The sequence below is a fragment of the Falco punctatus genome (genome assembly GCF_963210335.1).
Source record: "Falco punctatus genome assembly, chromosome: 6".
In the NCBI taxonomy this organism is placed as follows: Eukaryota; Metazoa; Chordata; class Aves; order Falconiformes; family Falconidae; genus Falco; species Falco punctatus.
Genome location: NC_137585.1, coordinates 59,889,616 through 59,907,169, shown reverse-complemented (window position 1 = coordinate 59,907,169; position 17,554 = coordinate 59,889,616). Strand labels below are relative to the sequence as shown.

At 38.5% G+C, this 17,554-nt stretch overlaps 1 protein-coding gene across 8 annotated transcripts in view; it reads left to right on the top strand.

Annotated features, from left to right (window-relative positions):
- The window catches only part of OSBPL8 (oxysterol binding protein like 8), a 93,486-nt gene that overhangs the window by 68,801 nt on the left and 7,131 nt on the right, over positions 1-17,554 (top strand). For all 8 annotated transcript variants that reach the window (XM_080392523.1, XM_080392525.1, XM_080392530.1 and 5 more), the window contains 12 exons: positions 4,170-4,254; positions 5,403-5,574; positions 7,946-8,180; positions 9,592-9,776; positions 10,507-10,588; positions 11,285-11,383; positions 11,828-11,924; positions 12,268-12,366; positions 13,775-13,872; positions 15,450-15,539; positions 16,122-16,258; positions 16,573-16,758. In XM_080392523.1, the coding sequence (XP_080248649.1) occupies positions 4,170-4,254; positions 5,403-5,574; positions 7,946-8,180; positions 9,592-9,776; positions 10,507-10,588; positions 11,285-11,383; positions 11,828-11,924; positions 12,268-12,366; positions 13,775-13,872; positions 15,450-15,539; positions 16,122-16,258; positions 16,573-16,758 (1,565 nt within the window). The remainder of the gene's footprint in view (positions 1-4,169; positions 4,255-5,402; positions 5,575-7,945; positions 8,181-9,591; positions 9,777-10,506; positions 10,589-11,284; positions 11,384-11,827; positions 11,925-12,267; positions 12,367-13,774; positions 13,873-15,449; positions 15,540-16,121; positions 16,259-16,572; positions 16,759-17,554) is intronic.

The window sequence follows — 17,554 nt, the reverse complement described above, 5'->3', positions numbered from 1 at the left end:
CGTAACTCAATTTGCTTGTAAGAGTAGAAATCTGAATGACTTGCTTGTGCAGTAATAGCTTATATTGTAACTTGTTAGCCAATTGTGTTCCTTTTCAGCTACAGTTTTAGGAAGATAAATGTTTTCCTTCAATTCTGATGTCTGTTTGCTTTGTCATACGTGGTGTAAGATTGTGAGTAGCTCTTATCTGCAAGTGTTGAAAAGCACAGTGTGTTCTGCACAGAAAAGGTTTATTTGTTTCTTTTAAGAATCTCTAATGTTTGTTCATTGTTTATGATCCAGTAAACAAACTATTGTAGTCCTTGTTTTGTGTTTGCATATGGAGAAGGGGGTGTGGAAGCACAGCACAAGTGAATGTAATTACCTCCTGAAATGACATCTTCCTTTAGATGAAATTACTGTACATTATTAGGACCCTTATCATAATAAATTAATTATACCCTCTGCAACATACATCTGAAGATAGCTACTAATTGTGAGATTGTATCTTCTGAATCTTAAATTGATATAGAGGTACTGTCACATGTATAGAAAATGCTGCATTGATTTTTGTCTTATCTCAGACTGGGAAGTCAGTCAGCTAGTATAATTCCTGATGTTTGTTTGTGGTCTTTCTGAGTTATCATCATTATTAATGTTACCTAAATTTATCAAACTTAGATCAAATCTATTGTAGTTGCTTTGGAATGATTTAATATTGCTTAGGAGAACTTTTCACTAATTAGCGGTAATCACACATTTGCAGAACACAAACTTCATATCCTTTTTCAAAGCTCTACAAGGTTTGGTGTTAATGTGCTATAATTATGTATGATCATGTATACATAGATTGCAGAGTGGTGGCCTGTCTGCAGAAGATGACAAATCAGTCTTATATTTCTTTATTGCTTGGCAATGAGAAATGGATTTGTTTGTTTTTTTAACTAGATATTTAGAATTTAGAGGACATGCCCCACCAGATTTTTACTTTTTTAAGGTAGGTCAAATTTTGAACCTGAACAAGTTGATATTGTCCATTCTAAATGTGCTGAGAGCTGGAGTGGCGTTTGTTCATTTTGGTATGGCTATTTGCAGTTGAGAATTACTGAATTTATTTAGATGAAAGGCCTTGAAGTTTGAAACCTTTTTCTGCCTTTTTTTACCTAGTCAATTATAAAGTTTTAATTACAGATTTATTATCATGAGACAAACTTTCGTAAGTGTAATCGCAATTGACTGATTGACAGAGTAGATTTACCAGAACCAGCCAGGAGCCTAAGGCAAAATGAGCCTTGTTTGCAGTCAGTGCAGGAAGATGACATTGCAAGAAATGCTTACACAAGTATAAGTACTGCAGGAGATTTTCTCACTTGAGCATACTTCCCATAGTGTGCCCTTCCTACAGACTGCAAATTCCCTTCTGCAGTAGTTTGTGGCCAGTCACTTCACATGCTCCCTTAAGCCTGTTGCTGTGGTCTTTGATATTCCTCCTGCACTCTGAGGTAGCTGATGCACTGTACCTTGTTCTGTCCTCTTCATGTGCCTGGTCCTGATGCCATTTCAGTCTTCTGAAATCGATAGCTAAAAAAGTTACTGCGAATAATTTTTCATGAGTAAATTTAGTCAAGTGTGACTGCTTATCAGTCATTCATTGCTTTCTTTGAATGTTCATGGCATTTGAGTTTTATTGGCATGAATATTCTGCAGGAAGTGAACTTCAAAGGTTTTTTTAATCTAGTGGAATTTTTAACTTGCCCATTACCTTGTATTGGAGTAGCTGTACCATCGTTCTGGAGGAACAGAGACAATTCAAATAAAGTCACCTAACAAATGGAAACTTGTGTCTCATGTACAGAACACTAAAATCTTGGGAATTGATTTTGAAACCACAATGGGTGATACCAAAGAAAAAACGTTCAGTGCTTTTGGAACAGTGATCAATTAGAGGAAATGAAGATCTATGAGCTTGTTATAAGTTATTCTGAAACAAGTCAGCCTTCTTAAATATTAGCTGCAAATTATTCATTGTCTCAATCAATGTATTGTCAAAGCACCTACGGAAGTATAGCTTGCTTGCATTAAAAATAAAAAATAAAAAAAAAATCCCAAACACCAAAACTACACTTCATCTCTACTTTGTACCGAACAAGTATAATGTAGTGTGCCCTGCGTGCCCACAGTATAACCCTAAAGGGCAGATCTCCTGGGCAGAGGCCTGCCCTTAGTCTGTGTCCTGTGACCTGAGAGTTTTGAGGATTTGTGATGGCTGAGGTCTCTGCACTGCGCCGGTGCACCCATGGTGCCACAGTCCCCTCTGTGCCATGTCCCAGCACCTCTCCCACCCCTGCCTGGCGTGGCACTGTGCTGTGGTGCTCTCCCCTTCTCAGGGACCTGGTGAGATTGGAACCTTTTCCTTGCCTGCTCACCCTCGGGGCCAGGAGTGCATGGGGTTATCCCTCCTGGTCCTTGTTACCCGCTAACTCCTCATCCCCCATGACACTGCTTCACCAAAGACTTTTCGTAGGCACACCTTTCTGTCTCCAAGGGGGACTGAGGTTTGGAACCTTGTTTCTAACACCCAAGTTGCTGTTAGTCCATGCTGACTATTGAGGAGTTTCTAAACATCATTTACACCAGCACTAGCTTGCCTGTATTGCTATTTAAGTGCCACCAAGACTTCTTGTTACCTGCCTCTTGCCCTCAGAAACGTTCTGGCTGTTTCATTGCTTGCTTCTAAAATATCTGCCTTTATCTGCTTTTGCTCAAAACTTCTGCTGGCTTTCCAGTTCCCTCTTCTAAGCCTTGTATTGGCTTTTCATTAGGCTGCTCTGGGGGAAATTGGTCAAGACCAAAATGTGTTAACTCATCAGTTAGGCAGGCTTAACTCAGCTTTCAACAATAGCTTCGAGTATGTTTAATACAGCCCTCTTTGCCTCTCAGTTGTCTTAAAGTTACCATAGGTAAACTTTTTTTGAAGGGGCTTTAAAATGGTTGTTTAGCATTTTATTCCAAAATGAAGCTTGACAGAAGTGGAAAGGTCTTTTGGATTTTTTTTTTTTTCATTTGGAATGTGAAGAACTTCATAGTGAAAATTAAACGTTGGCATTTCACATACTCTGTGTGTCTTTTGGCCTTATGTCATGGTGTTCTGCTGATACCCTTTATAGAGAGACTTAAGCATCTAAATGTCTTTTATGGACACGAGCATCATCTTGGGTTTTTTTGTTATTTAAATGCCAAGCCTACAGTTAGGCACCTAAATATTTTTGTGGAATTTACTGTATCAGTGGAGAGGCTGAAGGGAAGAAGGAAGGGAGCAAAGGATGAGTGGTTTCTTTAGCAATACATAGTGTTTGGGTGGGAGGAGTTATTTCTGTTTTATTTAAGTGTTGATGGACTCATCTGTCTTCTGAGGACAGGCAAAAATGGCAATTCTGGAGCATAGGATGCTGCTGAGACACCAAAGATTGTCACATAAAATAAGCGTGAAATGGATTGCTGACAAATGCCTCTCATTCCCTGCAAGGATTTGGCTTGCCCTTGTGTCTCTGTGCTATGAACTGTGGCTGGAATTGTAGGAATTGATAGGAACCTTTGCTCTCGTCGAGAACGAATGGGTCTGGAGGGGGAAGAGCAAGTTGCTGTGCAAAAATGAGGTCTTCCACGAGGCAGCATTTGTTGTAAATCAAGTCTCTCAAAGCACCCCGCAGACATCTTTTCTTTTGCTTGCTTTCAGCTGAAATACTTAGCTGAAGAGGAAAAGCTTGTCCCTTGTGATCTCTCTACACCCATCTGCAGGAATCACTGGACAGTGAGGGTGACTCCCCCATGACATTCCTCTTGATGCTTTTGTTTTCTTGCTATAAGTAGCATCAGCAGAACATTTCCAAGTTATTATGTCAAGTATGATTTACATGGAAAAAAAAAAAAAAAAAAAAACAAAAATTATTTTAATCCCAAAGACCATTCTTTTTAAAGTGGGGTTGAATTGGGAGCTATACTTAGAATGAAGTCTTTGAAGAAGAAATACAGTAAAAGAGGGCTGTCCACCTTTCCATTCATGTCTTCATTAGATGTTGCTGAGTGACAGTAAATAGCCCGGCAGTGTGTCAGCTTGTTATTATGTTGAATGATAAACTGTAAAAGTGAATAAAATATCTGATGCTTTTGCTTGTTTTGTGTATTTAAAGGGTCCCAAAGGTGAAGCAGTTGGTTCTATAACTCAGCCATTGCCCAGCAGTTATTTGATCATTCGAGCCGCTTCAGAATCAGATGGTAAATAGATATTTGTGCTTTTCTGCAGTGACAGCAGTTAGTTATTAGAAAGAGATGGTTTCAGTTGTCTTACCACATCTGTTGCAGCACTGTGATTGCAGTTTAATCATTGTTAAGGTTCTCCCTTAACTTAGTGCATTAAGCTATGTTGGTACTAGTAGTTTCTCATGGTTATTAAAGGAAAACTTTGACCTGCAGAAACTGTCTTTGAATTTCTTGCAGTTGTCTTGCACTGGCTGGGTAGAGAAGGGGGAAGGGGTTAGTTCAGATTTAACTATATTAATGTATGTCTAAATACTCAGACTAGTCCCTTTCTAAAGTGCTAATGTGGACATTCTTTCTAATGGAAGCACTTGTGTATTATAAAGTACAGCAGCTGCATACAGTTCCAGTAGTAAAAATTCCCTTAAAATATAGTTTTGTAATTCTCTTAATCACTGGGAAGGTGGTGGTCACCATCAGTGCAACCATCTTCAAAGGTTACAACTGGAAACAAAATTTAAGACTGTAACATTTCTAGCAGCTGCTTTCGTTCTACTGGTTAATTAAGCATACTCCTGCCGTCTTTAAAAATAGGACTATAAAAAATTGCTTTCTGTATTGAAAAATGGATTAGATAAATGGAAAGGAAAAAATAAGGAATGGAAAGAACACATAAATTCATTTAGGTTTTGCAAAAAAAAAAAAAAAAAGAATATCTGCTATTTTATATTGAGATGGCATTTATATGCTATCAGAGATCATTTTCCACATTGTAATTGTACTACATAAGTAAATGTTACCAACTGATGCAGTTGCTTAGTCTTCAAAATGACAGAAGGGCTGCAGGCAGCTTTGGAGGAATTCAACAGTCAGGGCCTGGGCAGAACCATACTTGCACTCAGGAAGAAATGCTGGAATATGCTGGAACAGAATCATGACTTACCTTGCTTATCCTACCCTGAAGCATCCATTGTACCAGAGCTGGGTAGTTGTGAGTTGTTTCTGCCTCCGTCAGATTATAAAATCCAGTGTATGTAACATGGAACAACTCTGAAATGTGTTTTCAAAGGCAATGTAAGCAGACCCAGGATTGTGAAATTAGGAAATTGAAGTTGTGTAGTTCAGTTAATTCTTAAGTTTTAGTCTGACAATATATTTATCTTTAGGCAGGTGTTGGATGGATGCTTTGGAGCTGGCACTGAAATGCTCAAGTTTGCTTAAACGTACAATGATTAGAGAAGGTAAAGAACATGATTTGAACTCTTCAGCAGACAGTACTCATGTGTCTCTCTATGGTCTGCTTCGTGCTAACAACTTGCACAGTGGAGAAAACTTACCGTAAGTGAATGAATTGCTAAACCTGATTGTCCTTTTGGCAGAACTTTGTAGTTGTAACTTCTTCACAGGGAGAATCTCTTTCAAAGGTTGCAGTTCTTCTTGCTCCTGAATTCTCTTTATATGTCTTATTTGCACTGTGGTTTATATTTTATGTGGATAAAACAAAAAACAACGCCTTTTTTCCAGCAAGGTGGATACAGAGGGAAGTTTGGCTCAAGGAACTCAAAGTTGAGTATCGTATCAGTAAGTTTAAGTACTCAGTTAAACTATTAAAGTTTTAATTCTTTGTATCTTGATCTCGTATTAGCTTCACCTTAAAATAAGTAGTTTAGTACATGTGACAAAAGTCATTAGATGTGAACATAAGTTGCTGTTCTTTGGTTAAAGAAATTAATAATCATATTTATTTAAATTGGTTTCAGCATGTCTCAGCTTTGAATCATCGGATGGTTGAATAATGATTCACTCACCCTACTATTATATAAAATGAAATGCACATAAGTTGAATTATCTGGTATCACTTGGTATGTAATATCTGAGTGCCCTTGAGTAACTCAGTTTATTTCAATAAATACTTTCAGCCAGATTTTGGGGAGCTTAAGCTTTTGTAGAAATACATTATTAAACAAGCATGGTGAACAAATGGTGTTTCCAAACATTCCAATTGTGGTACCAAAGTGTATTAGAAAATAGAAAAGATTTAGTCCATTATTTGAAATAACTGGATCTGAAGCCTGCACAGTTTCTCTCAGTAATCTTCTACCAATTTGATGCACTTTCAGGTGGTTGTAAATTTATTTCAGGTAAATCCTCCTAGCGGAGAACATTTAGCCGCCCATCTGCTTTTTCTGTGTGGGCAGGAATTTTGTACTGCTGTACAGAGTATGCTCCTGTATTTGAGATAAAGACCCAGACTGGGAGAAATGCAATTCTCTCTGACATAGATCGTCTGAGAAAAGCACAGCAAAGGCACGTCACCGTCCCGGGCCCAGATTCAAGGCCCTATACAGGTGACCAAGCAGGCTCTGCTACAGCTTTGCTCCTTCTTTTACCTCATGGAAACAGTGATGCTGCTGCGTACAGTTCAGCTGGAGACCTGTACTCATGAATAGTAGCTTAATATCAGCAGCTGGCCCAGATTATAATTACAGCAGTTAGCCGCAACTGTTAAATTTATGGTTTAATTAAGTAGATCTTTGGTCATAGTGTATTCTGAGAGTATTCAGTATGCTTAACTATCTAAGCAACAAAACCTGCAGACCTGGTTTAATGGTGTTGGCAGGAGCGGGAGGAGAAAGGTGAAAGCAATTTTCGCTTCAGCGGAGAGGTAGCTCGGAAGGGCAGGGCCAAGGGGCATGTAGTGAATGGGGCTACATCTGGCTGGTGACCAGTTGCCCGTGGTGTTCCTCAGGGCCCAGTCCCAGGGCCTTTTCCGTTCAGTATTTTTGTTAGAAGTTTGATGATAGTACCGAACTGGGAGGTGCTGTTAACTCTCTGAGGGGACAGGAGGCCTTGCAGAGGGATCCAGATAAATTAGAGCATTGGGCAATCATCGATGGCATGAAATTTAACAAGGCCAAATGCCAGCTTCTGCAGGTGGGACAGAGTAAGACTGGACACAGGTGTAAATTGGGAGAGGAGTGGTTGGAGACCCCAGCACTGCGTGGCTCTGGGGTGCACTGGATACACCTTGAGTGTGCTGTGTGCAGTTCTGGGCTCCGTAATTGTAAAAAGGCTGTGAAGGTCCCCGAATCAGTCCAGGGGAGGGCAGCAAAGCTGGTAAAAAGGCTGGAAGAAATGTCCTGTGAGGAGTGGCTAAAGGACTTAGGGTTTGTCTAGCTTGGAGAAAGAGGAGGCTGAGGGGCAACCTCACTGGTCTCTCCAGCTTCCTGAGGAGGGGAAGTGGAGAGGGAGGTGCTTCTCCCTGGTGTCCGTTCCCAGGACTCGTGGGAATGGCTCAAAGCTGCATCAGGGGGTGTTCAGAATTGACGTTAGGAAATGTTTCTTTACTGAGAGGGTTCCTAGGGAGGTGGTTGATGCCCCAAGGCTGTCAGTATTTGAGACAGTTAGACAGTGCCCTTAATAACATGCTTTAATTGTTGGTCAGTCCTGAAGAGCTGAGGCAATTGGACTAGAAGACCCGTTACAGGTCCCTTCCAATGGAACTATTCTAAACTTGCCGTGTTTGACAGTTCAGTGAGAGGAGTACATTTTATATGTTTGCAGCAAAGTGAATTTGATGTTGCTGCCATATCAGGCTCTATACTGGCAATTTTAGTGTGTATTTTATTAAGATCCTGGTTTGGAAACATGAAATTGTGTGAAGCTGAAGATTCATTTAGCTTTCCTTTTTTTTTTTTTTTTTTGGTAGGTTAAATGACAGTGAAATTGAAAGGCATCACTTTAAAGATCAAGATATGTACTCTGACAAATCCGATAAGGAAAATGACCATGACCACGAGGAATCTGATAATGATGGATTGGGGAAAAGCGAAGAAAGTGATAGTGACACATCAGAGCGACAGGATGATTCTTACATTGATCCAGAACCAATTGATGTCAAGGAAACTACTTATTTAGAACAGAGTCATGAAGAACTTGGGGAGGTAAAAGTGCTGTTAATGTGGTGAACAAGCAGCTTCTTCAAATAGCAAGCTGATATTTTAGGGGTCAGACTATGCTTGAAAGCTGACTTGCAGGATTGTCTTTCACATTTTCAGCAATAATGGGGGAGAAAGTTCTGTTTACCCTTGTTACACTCTGCTTTTCCAGCCTTGTGCTTGTGGTTTTTTTTTTTTTTACATTTTTTTAGATTTTTACAAAGGTAATGAGACTGTCTGCAATAGCTCTGACAGAAGGTGCTCAGTTTGAAAGGGCCACCTGGAGCAGAAGTTGACCATGTCTACCTGTCTTTTTGTTTGGTTGATTGTTTTTTTTTTCAATTGACTTACTCCTGTTCTTTTCTTCAAGTAAAAATCTTCAAGTTGAAGATTGTAATTCAAGCTGGCATGTCTTTTTCTCCTGCAAGAGAGGAGTTAAGCAGCCATGGGGTCTCCAGAATTCAGTGGAAGGCTTGTTCTGTTTCGGATGTCACCTTGCATGCTAATATGATGCCCTAGAGCTCCCATTCCACTTCTGCAGGTTGTCTTATGTATCTTCACAGGGATTTGTATGTTTTACTTGCTATAAAGATAACCAAAACTTTGGTAACAGAAATTAAGATAATTTTTTTTCATAAATCTCCCCTTTCTACAAGTGCTAACTATGGGATTTTTTTTTTATTTTTTTTTTTTTGTCTTTTTTTTTATGTCTTTGGGGCATAAATACTTTGTGCTTTATTGCTCTAGAAGAAACAGTAGTTTAGGGAAAGTTGAAGAGTTTAAGTTAACAATAAATTATTGAGTGTGTGTTAGAACTGTTCTGGAAAAAGGGATGGGTTTCCTACAATTTTTGCTTTTGATTTCAGAAACTGTAAGGAAGAACATATCCCTTCTTGGACAGAAAGGAGCGTATTGGAGTGTGGCTGCTGGTTTTGCTCACTTACCCCTAAGTAGTGGTTTTCTTTATGGAAAACCACTCATACTGTTGACTGGTCATGGCAGTGAGAAGCATAAACATGGCAGCTTTCGTAGTGGGGAAAACGTGGTAGAATGAACAGCCCTTTGCTATATTAAATTCTGCACATGAGAACACAGGGTAACGTATTTGATGCCTAGGAAAGGACTAAGGGAGGATTTCTGAACAACATTCTACCTAAAATTTTTCTGGTTTATGGCCGATGAAAACAAATGTGTTTTTTAATGTTGAATTCAATGAAGTATCTATCATACTTAATTGAAGATGTAGCCTAATATTTAGATAAACTTGATTTTTCTCCCACAGTTGCTTCAGCTTCTCAGAGTCGTGCATTTTAAGTAGCTATTTTCTATTCTTGTTGCATCCTTAGAATATGTTGACCTGTCTCCTGGAGGAATATTGTTTTTTCCCTTTCTGTAATCAGTTTTTTGTTCATCCTAGGCAGGGGAGGCTGCTCAGACAGAAGTAGTGTCAGAAGAAAACAAAAGTCTGATCTGGACGCTACTGAAGCAAGTCCGGCCAGGAATGGACTTGTCCAAGGTTGTACTGCCTACATTTATCTTGGAACCTCGTTCTTTCCTGGACAAGCTGTCCGATTACTACTACCATGCCGACTTTCTGTCCGAGTGAGTCAATCCTATGTCTGGTTTTTCTTCTTTTCCTAGCTCAAATGGAGTCACAGTATATACTAAAACATTTGATCCAGTCTACTTAAACAACATTGTAGACTGCTTAGAGTTTGAATGTTTGTCTGACAATTTATCAGTCATCAGATATCCTTGTTTTCTGAAAGCTAACTGACAGAGAGCCTGAAGTCTGGCCTCTCTTAGTACTTTAATAGCAATTGTCTTGCAGACATTTCTGCTTTAGCTTTTGGAGACTAGTTAGAAGACTTCTCCAAATTAGTTTTTTTTTTTTTTCTCTAGGAGGTGTTTCAATACAGTCTTAAGTTCTGTTTAGATTTATAGTTGCCTGGTCAAATATAGCTAATAAATTAAAGACTGTAAATTGGAATATTATTCAACTCCTGAGTTCATTATGTATGTAGGCCAGTTTTATAAAGTAGTATCTCATAAATGGAAGAACTTCAGTGGGGGTGGAACAGGATTTAATGTTACAAAGAACAAACTCAGTTATGAAAACACCATTTCTGATTTTTTTTGTGTGTGATTTCCATTTTCAGACAACTGTTTGAAAACTTTGAATATGATGCAGTCAGGCTGAAAGTTTTACAGTAAAGTCACAAAACTTTTGTTTTAGTTGGCTCCTAGATTGATGATATATCATAACGATTGATAGTGTGTTATAACTGAAACGATATTGATATTTGATCTGTGCATTCTGTTTGTTTCATAGAGCTGCTCTTGAAGAAAATGCTTACAACCGCATGAAAAAAGTAGTGAAGTGGTATTTGTCAGGATTCTACAAAAAGCCAAAGGTGTCCTCTCACATATTGTTTTGTCTTTACTTTAGTCGTGTCTAATTTGAGGGCTTAGGGATGTGCTGGAGTAAGTTATTTTTCTTTTTAAGTTACATTGTTACACATTTTTCAAAAGCAACGTTAAGTTTTTGTTATTTGCACAAATGCATCAGGGACCTTTGTGGTCCCTAGCCATGCTTAAAATAGACTATGTATTGAATTGGTTTTTTTTCCCTTGGAGCAGAAGTTGAACTAAACATTTTGTTGAGCCAGTTCTGTGTGTACCATTCTCCAGTGATAACATGCTACCCTTGGAGGATTATTCTTTCCACTACTTCATTTAGCTTTACACTCTGTAATCTTTATAGTCATGTTGGTGGGAAACAGTTTTGAAAGAAGAGAACACTTATTGTCTAACTTCAGACAAAAGGTCTGTAATAATTCTCCTACCAAAAAAAAATCTATTTTTTTTGTTTGTCCTTATTTGTATCCTGGAATAGGTCAGCAGATATACTAAATCTATGCCATTTTCCTTAGAATGAGGAATAGAGTAACTGAGCATAATATTCAAGTGATGAAATCAAGTACAATGTACTTTAGTTATATACATTAAGACTATTTTTTGTGTGTGTGTCTTCAGTAGCAGCCTGATAAAGCATTTTGTGAGTTCTGTACCTGCATTGTACAGCTACTGTCTGTTCTCTTTCTCTTTAGGGACTAAAAAAGCCATACAATCCTATACTTGGTGAGACTTTCCGCTGCATGTGGATTCATCCAAGGACGAATAGCAAGACTTTTTACATTGCTGAACAGGTAGCTGCAATAACCAGAACATATTTTTAAGAAAAATAGACTTGTTGCATTTTTGTGTTAGCCAAATGATGTAGTAGTTTCAGAAAAAGTATTAAAATGTTTGAAAGCTCTCCAGGTGAGCATAGTCTTTTATAGGTGTCTCTTTTAAGTGTGTCTTCCTACTAGAGAGACAGAGGGAAAGGTGTTTTCAGCATTTCTGTTCCCTCTCCAGTTAAAAGTCAGGTGCTAATTTCTTAACTCTCGAAATTTGCTGTTTGCTTGATCTCTATCTCTAAAGATTAAGATTATATGTAATAGATATTAAATGTATTCTATTATGTGCAGCTTGAATTTTGCATTCTGTCATTATTAGCTCAGGTTTTATACTATATTGCATGTTTTTGATTTGATGGTTGTTTTAGGGTTGTTTTTTTTTTTTTCAAATATGTGGATTTTTTTCAACAGGTATCACATCATCCTCCAATATCTGCCTTCTATGTTAGCAACCGCAAGGATGGTTTTTGCCTTAGTGGTAGCATTCTGGCCAAATCAAAATTTTATGGTAAATAATATTTTCTTTGCTTGTACCTTTATTAAGGAGTATTAAATTGGTGCAAATGAGCTGTGTTTTGTGGATGAAAGAAGGCTATAGAAGAATCAAAGTTTTGATCATTGTATTATCCTTTCCTTACAAAGTTTTTCCTATTGGTCTTTGGAATTTATATTTCTATTTTTGGAGTTCTTTAATTTTTAATTGGAGACACTGTATTATAGTAGCTTCACTAGACAGGATAGATTGCAATGCTGAATGTACTGATGTTCTTAATTTTATTGCCCAGTTATTAGGAAAAGTTAACTGTTGTCTTGCAGAGTGAGAGATGTGACTTTTTATCTTTGAATTTCAGGGAATTCATTATCTGCCATACTGGAGGGAGAAGGACGGCTAACATTCCTAAATAGGGGAGAAGACTATGTAATGACAATGCCATACGCTCATTGTAAAGGTAGTGAGGGTTTTTTCATTCTCTAAATGGCAAATTTATGAGAACAGAAGTTTATTATTTCTAAATAGTATACTGTGTTGGTTTAGAGTTTGTCATCTGAGAAAAGTGTTCTGAGCATTTGTAGCATATTTTATCAGAAGAAATGCATCTGTTTAAGCAATGATCTATTTTTTGGCACAGAAAGATTATTTTTTTCATAAATAGCAAAAGCATATATATGGCTGTCATTACCTGGCAGTAATTTACTGTTTGAGTTGCTTTTTTTAAAGAACAGTGTTGAGCTTTTCCAGTATTTTCCTCTTGTAAACATAAAAGGCAATGTAGTATCTACACCTCACTGTGTGATTTGACTGTAAATCATGGCCATTTACCTTTAGTTTCATTACAGGAAACTACACAATAGTTTGTAAAATTTTCTGGAAGATCAGTAGTACAAAATACATTGCAGAATTGCTGATTTTTAAGCTGTTACTTATTCAAGTTTATCTACTCTTGCCAGAATTCTTTTTCAGAAGCCTCATAGTCAGCAACTATAGTATTTTCTTCATTTGAGATGTATGAAAATCAATTAGCAGTTAAAAAAAAATGGCATTAGTTTGGTAAGCTCCTCTCTTTACGTTGTTCATGGATATTTTTAATACTGGATTTTTTTTCATGGCTTTGGTGACAAAAATAATACTCAACAATTAAAAAGCACATAACATATATGTACATACATTCAAGTGAAAAGAGTAGGAGAACTAGTGTGACTAATAAAGCTGATGGAGAGGGAGAAAGGTAGAAGAACATGAGGAGAAGGAGAGTGTGCACGGTGAAAAAAACATACATGCACATGCATCCACTGTGTGTAAAATCTATCCAGTGTTTCAAATGCTGGATTGCAGGGGGAAAGATAGTAATCATGGGAAAGAAGGTGTAGTCAGCATTGTCAGCTTTGTACTTCCAAAAGTCTTTAGGGAGGTGATCAGAGTTGTCTTACATTGGTTGTGCATGATTGTCTTTACCTATGGTCTGATTGTACATACTGCTTCTGTTCAAGTGAAGTTTTTGTTTGCTCTCTTTGTCATAGAGTTATTTTCCTGTCTTAACCTCAAAAGCTTCTCTCCTCCAATCATCTCCAATAAAACTAAATACAACCCTTGCTAAAGCCAGCAGCATACACTACCAAAGATATGCCTTAAACCATTTTTCCTGCTTATCTGTAATTCACTTAGATCTTTTTGTTTCTGTTTGGATTATCTTACTTGGCAGAAGGATCATGCTTATCGTTAGGAAAGGTCATCTGAAAAGGTGATTTTTCCTTTGGCACAGACGTGTTTACTGTAGGAATTGTGCCCAAAGAACTTAGGCTTTTTGTCTTGCTCAATTATAAATATTAACTTTAGTTGGCTTTTTTTTTCTTTGGCAGGAATTCTATATGGCACAATGACCTTAGAGCTTGGGGGAACAGTCAACATCACCTGTGAGAAAACTGGCTACAGTGCAACAATTGAATTCAAACTGAAGGTTAGTGTGGTGATTTGACCTTGGTTGAATGCCAGGTGCCCACCAAAGCTACTCTATCACTTCCCTCCTCAACCAGACAGGGGGCAAGAAAATGTAATGAAAGTCTTGTGGGTAGAGATAAGGACAGAGAGGTCACTCACCCATTACCATTGTGGGCAAAACATACTCGACTTGGGGAAATTAGTTTAATTTATTACCATCTAAATAAGAAAAAACACTTTCCCCCGGCCCCTCCCTTCTTACCAGCCTCAGTTTTACTCCCAATTTCCCTCCCCGCTCCCCGCAGCGGTGCAGAGGCCGGGCGGTGGGGGCTGCAGTGGGTCCATCCCACGCTGTCTCTGCTGCTCCTTCCTCCGCAGGGGGAGGCTCCTCACACTCTGCCCCTGCCCCAGCCTGGGCTCCCTCCCACGGGGCGCAGCCCTTCAGGCACAGGCTGCTCCAGCCTGGGTCCCCCGCGGGGTCACCAGCCCGGCCAGCAAACCTGCCCCAGCCTGGGCTCCTCTGCCCACGGGGCCACAGGTCCTGCCAGGAGCCGGCTCCAGCCTGGGCTTCCAATGGGTTTAGTGGGGAAAAAGCAGCAGTCTGTCTTCTCTCAAACAGTGGCAAAAGTGTGTGTCTAGGAAAGTTAAGAACAGGGGAAGTGTTTAGTGGTATGATCAGTGGTTCAGGTATTTTGTGTGGTTGTTGTTACATACATTGTTGATTTTTAATTCTCTGAAAATGTTCGGGGTCTTTTTTAAGCTCCTGGAAAGCCCTTGGAGGAGAGCTTAGCAGGTTCCCCTCTTCCATCCTGGGTAAATTTTAAATTGCTCGTGACGCCTCGAGTAAAGATGATGCATAAAGCTTTGGCTGACATTTATATCAGCCTAATGCCAGTGCTGTTTACATGGACTATTTTTAGCAGCTTGCATGCTGTAGGAGCACCTCCATTCTCACAAAAGCTAAACAAAGGTTTCTAAACTACTTATAGATGGCTTGCACTGCTCAAATAGGTTTGCCATCTTTAAGGCAGAAACTGATTTAAAGCTGAAAAAATAGTTAAGAAGTGTGCACATGGAGAGGGAAACAGTATTCAGCTGAAATTATAGAAATTATAGGGGAAATATAAAAGTTAGGAGGCTGTGTTAGTTGGTATTTTGACTCATCCGCCCATAGGGTACATGTGCAGACTATCAAAAAGACTGAAGAAAATTCTTGGCAATCATTTTTGTTCTGCCTTCTGCAAGAGTTAATCTCCAGTAACAAATGGTGCTTGGCAAAGTGATGAAATTAGTGTAGCAAATTATTGTGTCCTCCACTGTATCACTGTTTTCTGCATTATATTCAGTTTTCTTTCACACATTTCTTAGACAATGCTTTTGCTTAGCAAAACTCTTCAGAAAATACCGTATTGGAGAACAACTTACGGTGGTATCAGACTTGTTTTGGGCATTAAATGATGTAAGTTATAATATTCAGAATCATCAAGGCTGTTTACATCACATTTCATAAATACACTTTTCTCCTTAACACTGACATAAATGCAAAAATAATTTGCTATTAAAGTAAACTTGAAAACATTTCTTTTTGTTTTGCAGCCTTTTTTGGGTAACAATGACAGCGTTAACCAAATATCAGGGAAAATTAAGCTTGGCAAAGAAGTTCTGGCTATTTTGGAGGGTCACTGGGTAAGTAGTGAGGGATGGTATTTTATAATTCTGGCTCATAGTTGAGACAGGTTAAAATAGCACTTAGTTACAAAAAGGACTCAAGTTTTTTTTTTTTTAAAGTGTTAAGTACCACTTTATTAGAAAGTATCACTTCATAGTTAGACAGTTCTCAAGAAAGTATATAATCAACTTAGTCTTATTTGGAACTCCTAAAAGATAGAAAAGCTGTGTACGTTTGAGTAGTTCGTGAAGAAAACGCATTTCAGTTTGCGAAATGTTTTTAGTGTATGTGTCAGTACTGTGAAGAACTGTTATGGCACCAGCATGAAATGTATAAACTTTTTCATTTCTGGTGAGTTGACACTGGCACTGCTGGTTTTTGAATGTGGTCATGGTTCCGCTGCACCTCTGTTCCAAGTTAGAACTAGCACAGCGTGCAGAAATGGAATATGTAGCGTATGTAATTATTCTTAACTACATACATCCAAAACAAAACAAAGTCTCGTTACAAAAAAAGAATTGCTTATTCCTCCCTAATGTGTTATTTTGGCACTCTCTGAGATTATTACAATTAAGGTAACTGAATTATGCATGTTACAGGACAGTGAAGTTACTATTAGTGACAAGAAGACAGATGTGTCGGAGACATTCTGGAATCCAACGTCTGATATCAAGCAGCGTAGATTACCTAGATACACAGTGAAGTTTGAGGAACAAGATGACTTTGAGTCAGAGAAGTAAGTTCACTTTAGAATCATGTATAATTACTTTGATAAAATAAAACTCATCTCCAAATTATGAACAAATTATCATTTCTTTCTTTTCCATGTGTGCTGATATTGGCCTGTAAAACAAGAAAGTAGCACTGTTATATACAATTATTTACAAACCTCACAATCATGGGAAGTCTTGATGGAAATGATAAAACATGTATTACAGCATAGTTATATTCTGTTTAAGGTTGGTCCATTTACTTAGCCTATAATTAAGGGAATGTTTGCAGTTACTTCTGTCAACGAGGTTGTAACTCTCTATACTGCTTGTTTGTCAGGCTTTGGCAGCAAGTGACAAAAGCAATAAATAATAAAGACCAAACAGAAGCTACTCAAGAGAAATACGTCCTGGAAGAAGCTCAGAGACGGAGTGCCAAGGAGAGGAAACTTAAGGGTGAAGAGTGGACGTGTAAGCTGTTCGATCAGGATTCAGTCACAGGAGAATGGCACTACAAATACGCTGAGTGAGTTCTGAATTGCTTGTGACAAAAACTGCTTGTTAAGTACTTGGTAGTGTTGCTGAGCCTCTTCCTGGTGTTTAAGAAGCAAAAGAACTTTGATATATAGCTGAGTTCAAACTCCTGAAATAAGCAATGCTACTTGATATTCTTGTTTATATATTTTAATTAAAACGCATAATTTTTTAGCTGAACTGAGTTGGCCCTTCTAGTGTTGAAAAGGCAGTGGTTGCTAATACAACAAACCATTTTTAATTTAACTATTGCAATGGAATTTTTCTTTTTTATCTTCATGGTTATGTGCCTCTACAAATCTGGCCTGTGTTCTAGTGTTTCTTGGGGATGGATTGTGCTCCTTTCCCCACCTCCCCAGCCTGACCAGAGCAGCTACACAGATTTTTCCAGACTGGAAAATATGGTACATATGAGCATACCAACTGGAAATCAGAAAATCTAATGTCTGGAAATGAGAAAAGCCTGTGCTTAGGTGAACTGAGCTATTTAATGGTTTATTACATGTTAGAATAACTCTGTGAATAACAGGTTTACAGCAGTGGTTAATGCTGGGACCATGTGGCTCTGCTCGGCTGTCAAATATGCCCTGCACACCTGAGTGTGAATCGTTTTTTGTGACGATCTGAATCGGAAGATGGTAGATGTGGCCATCTTTCTGACTGCTGGGATGCATTCAGTGTTCTCACCAGTGCTTGCAAAAGTCAGCTTGGAGCTGAGCCCTTTACTATTGATGGTTTTTCACAGGACATTCACATTCTGCTGATTCTTTTTCAATACCTCGCACACT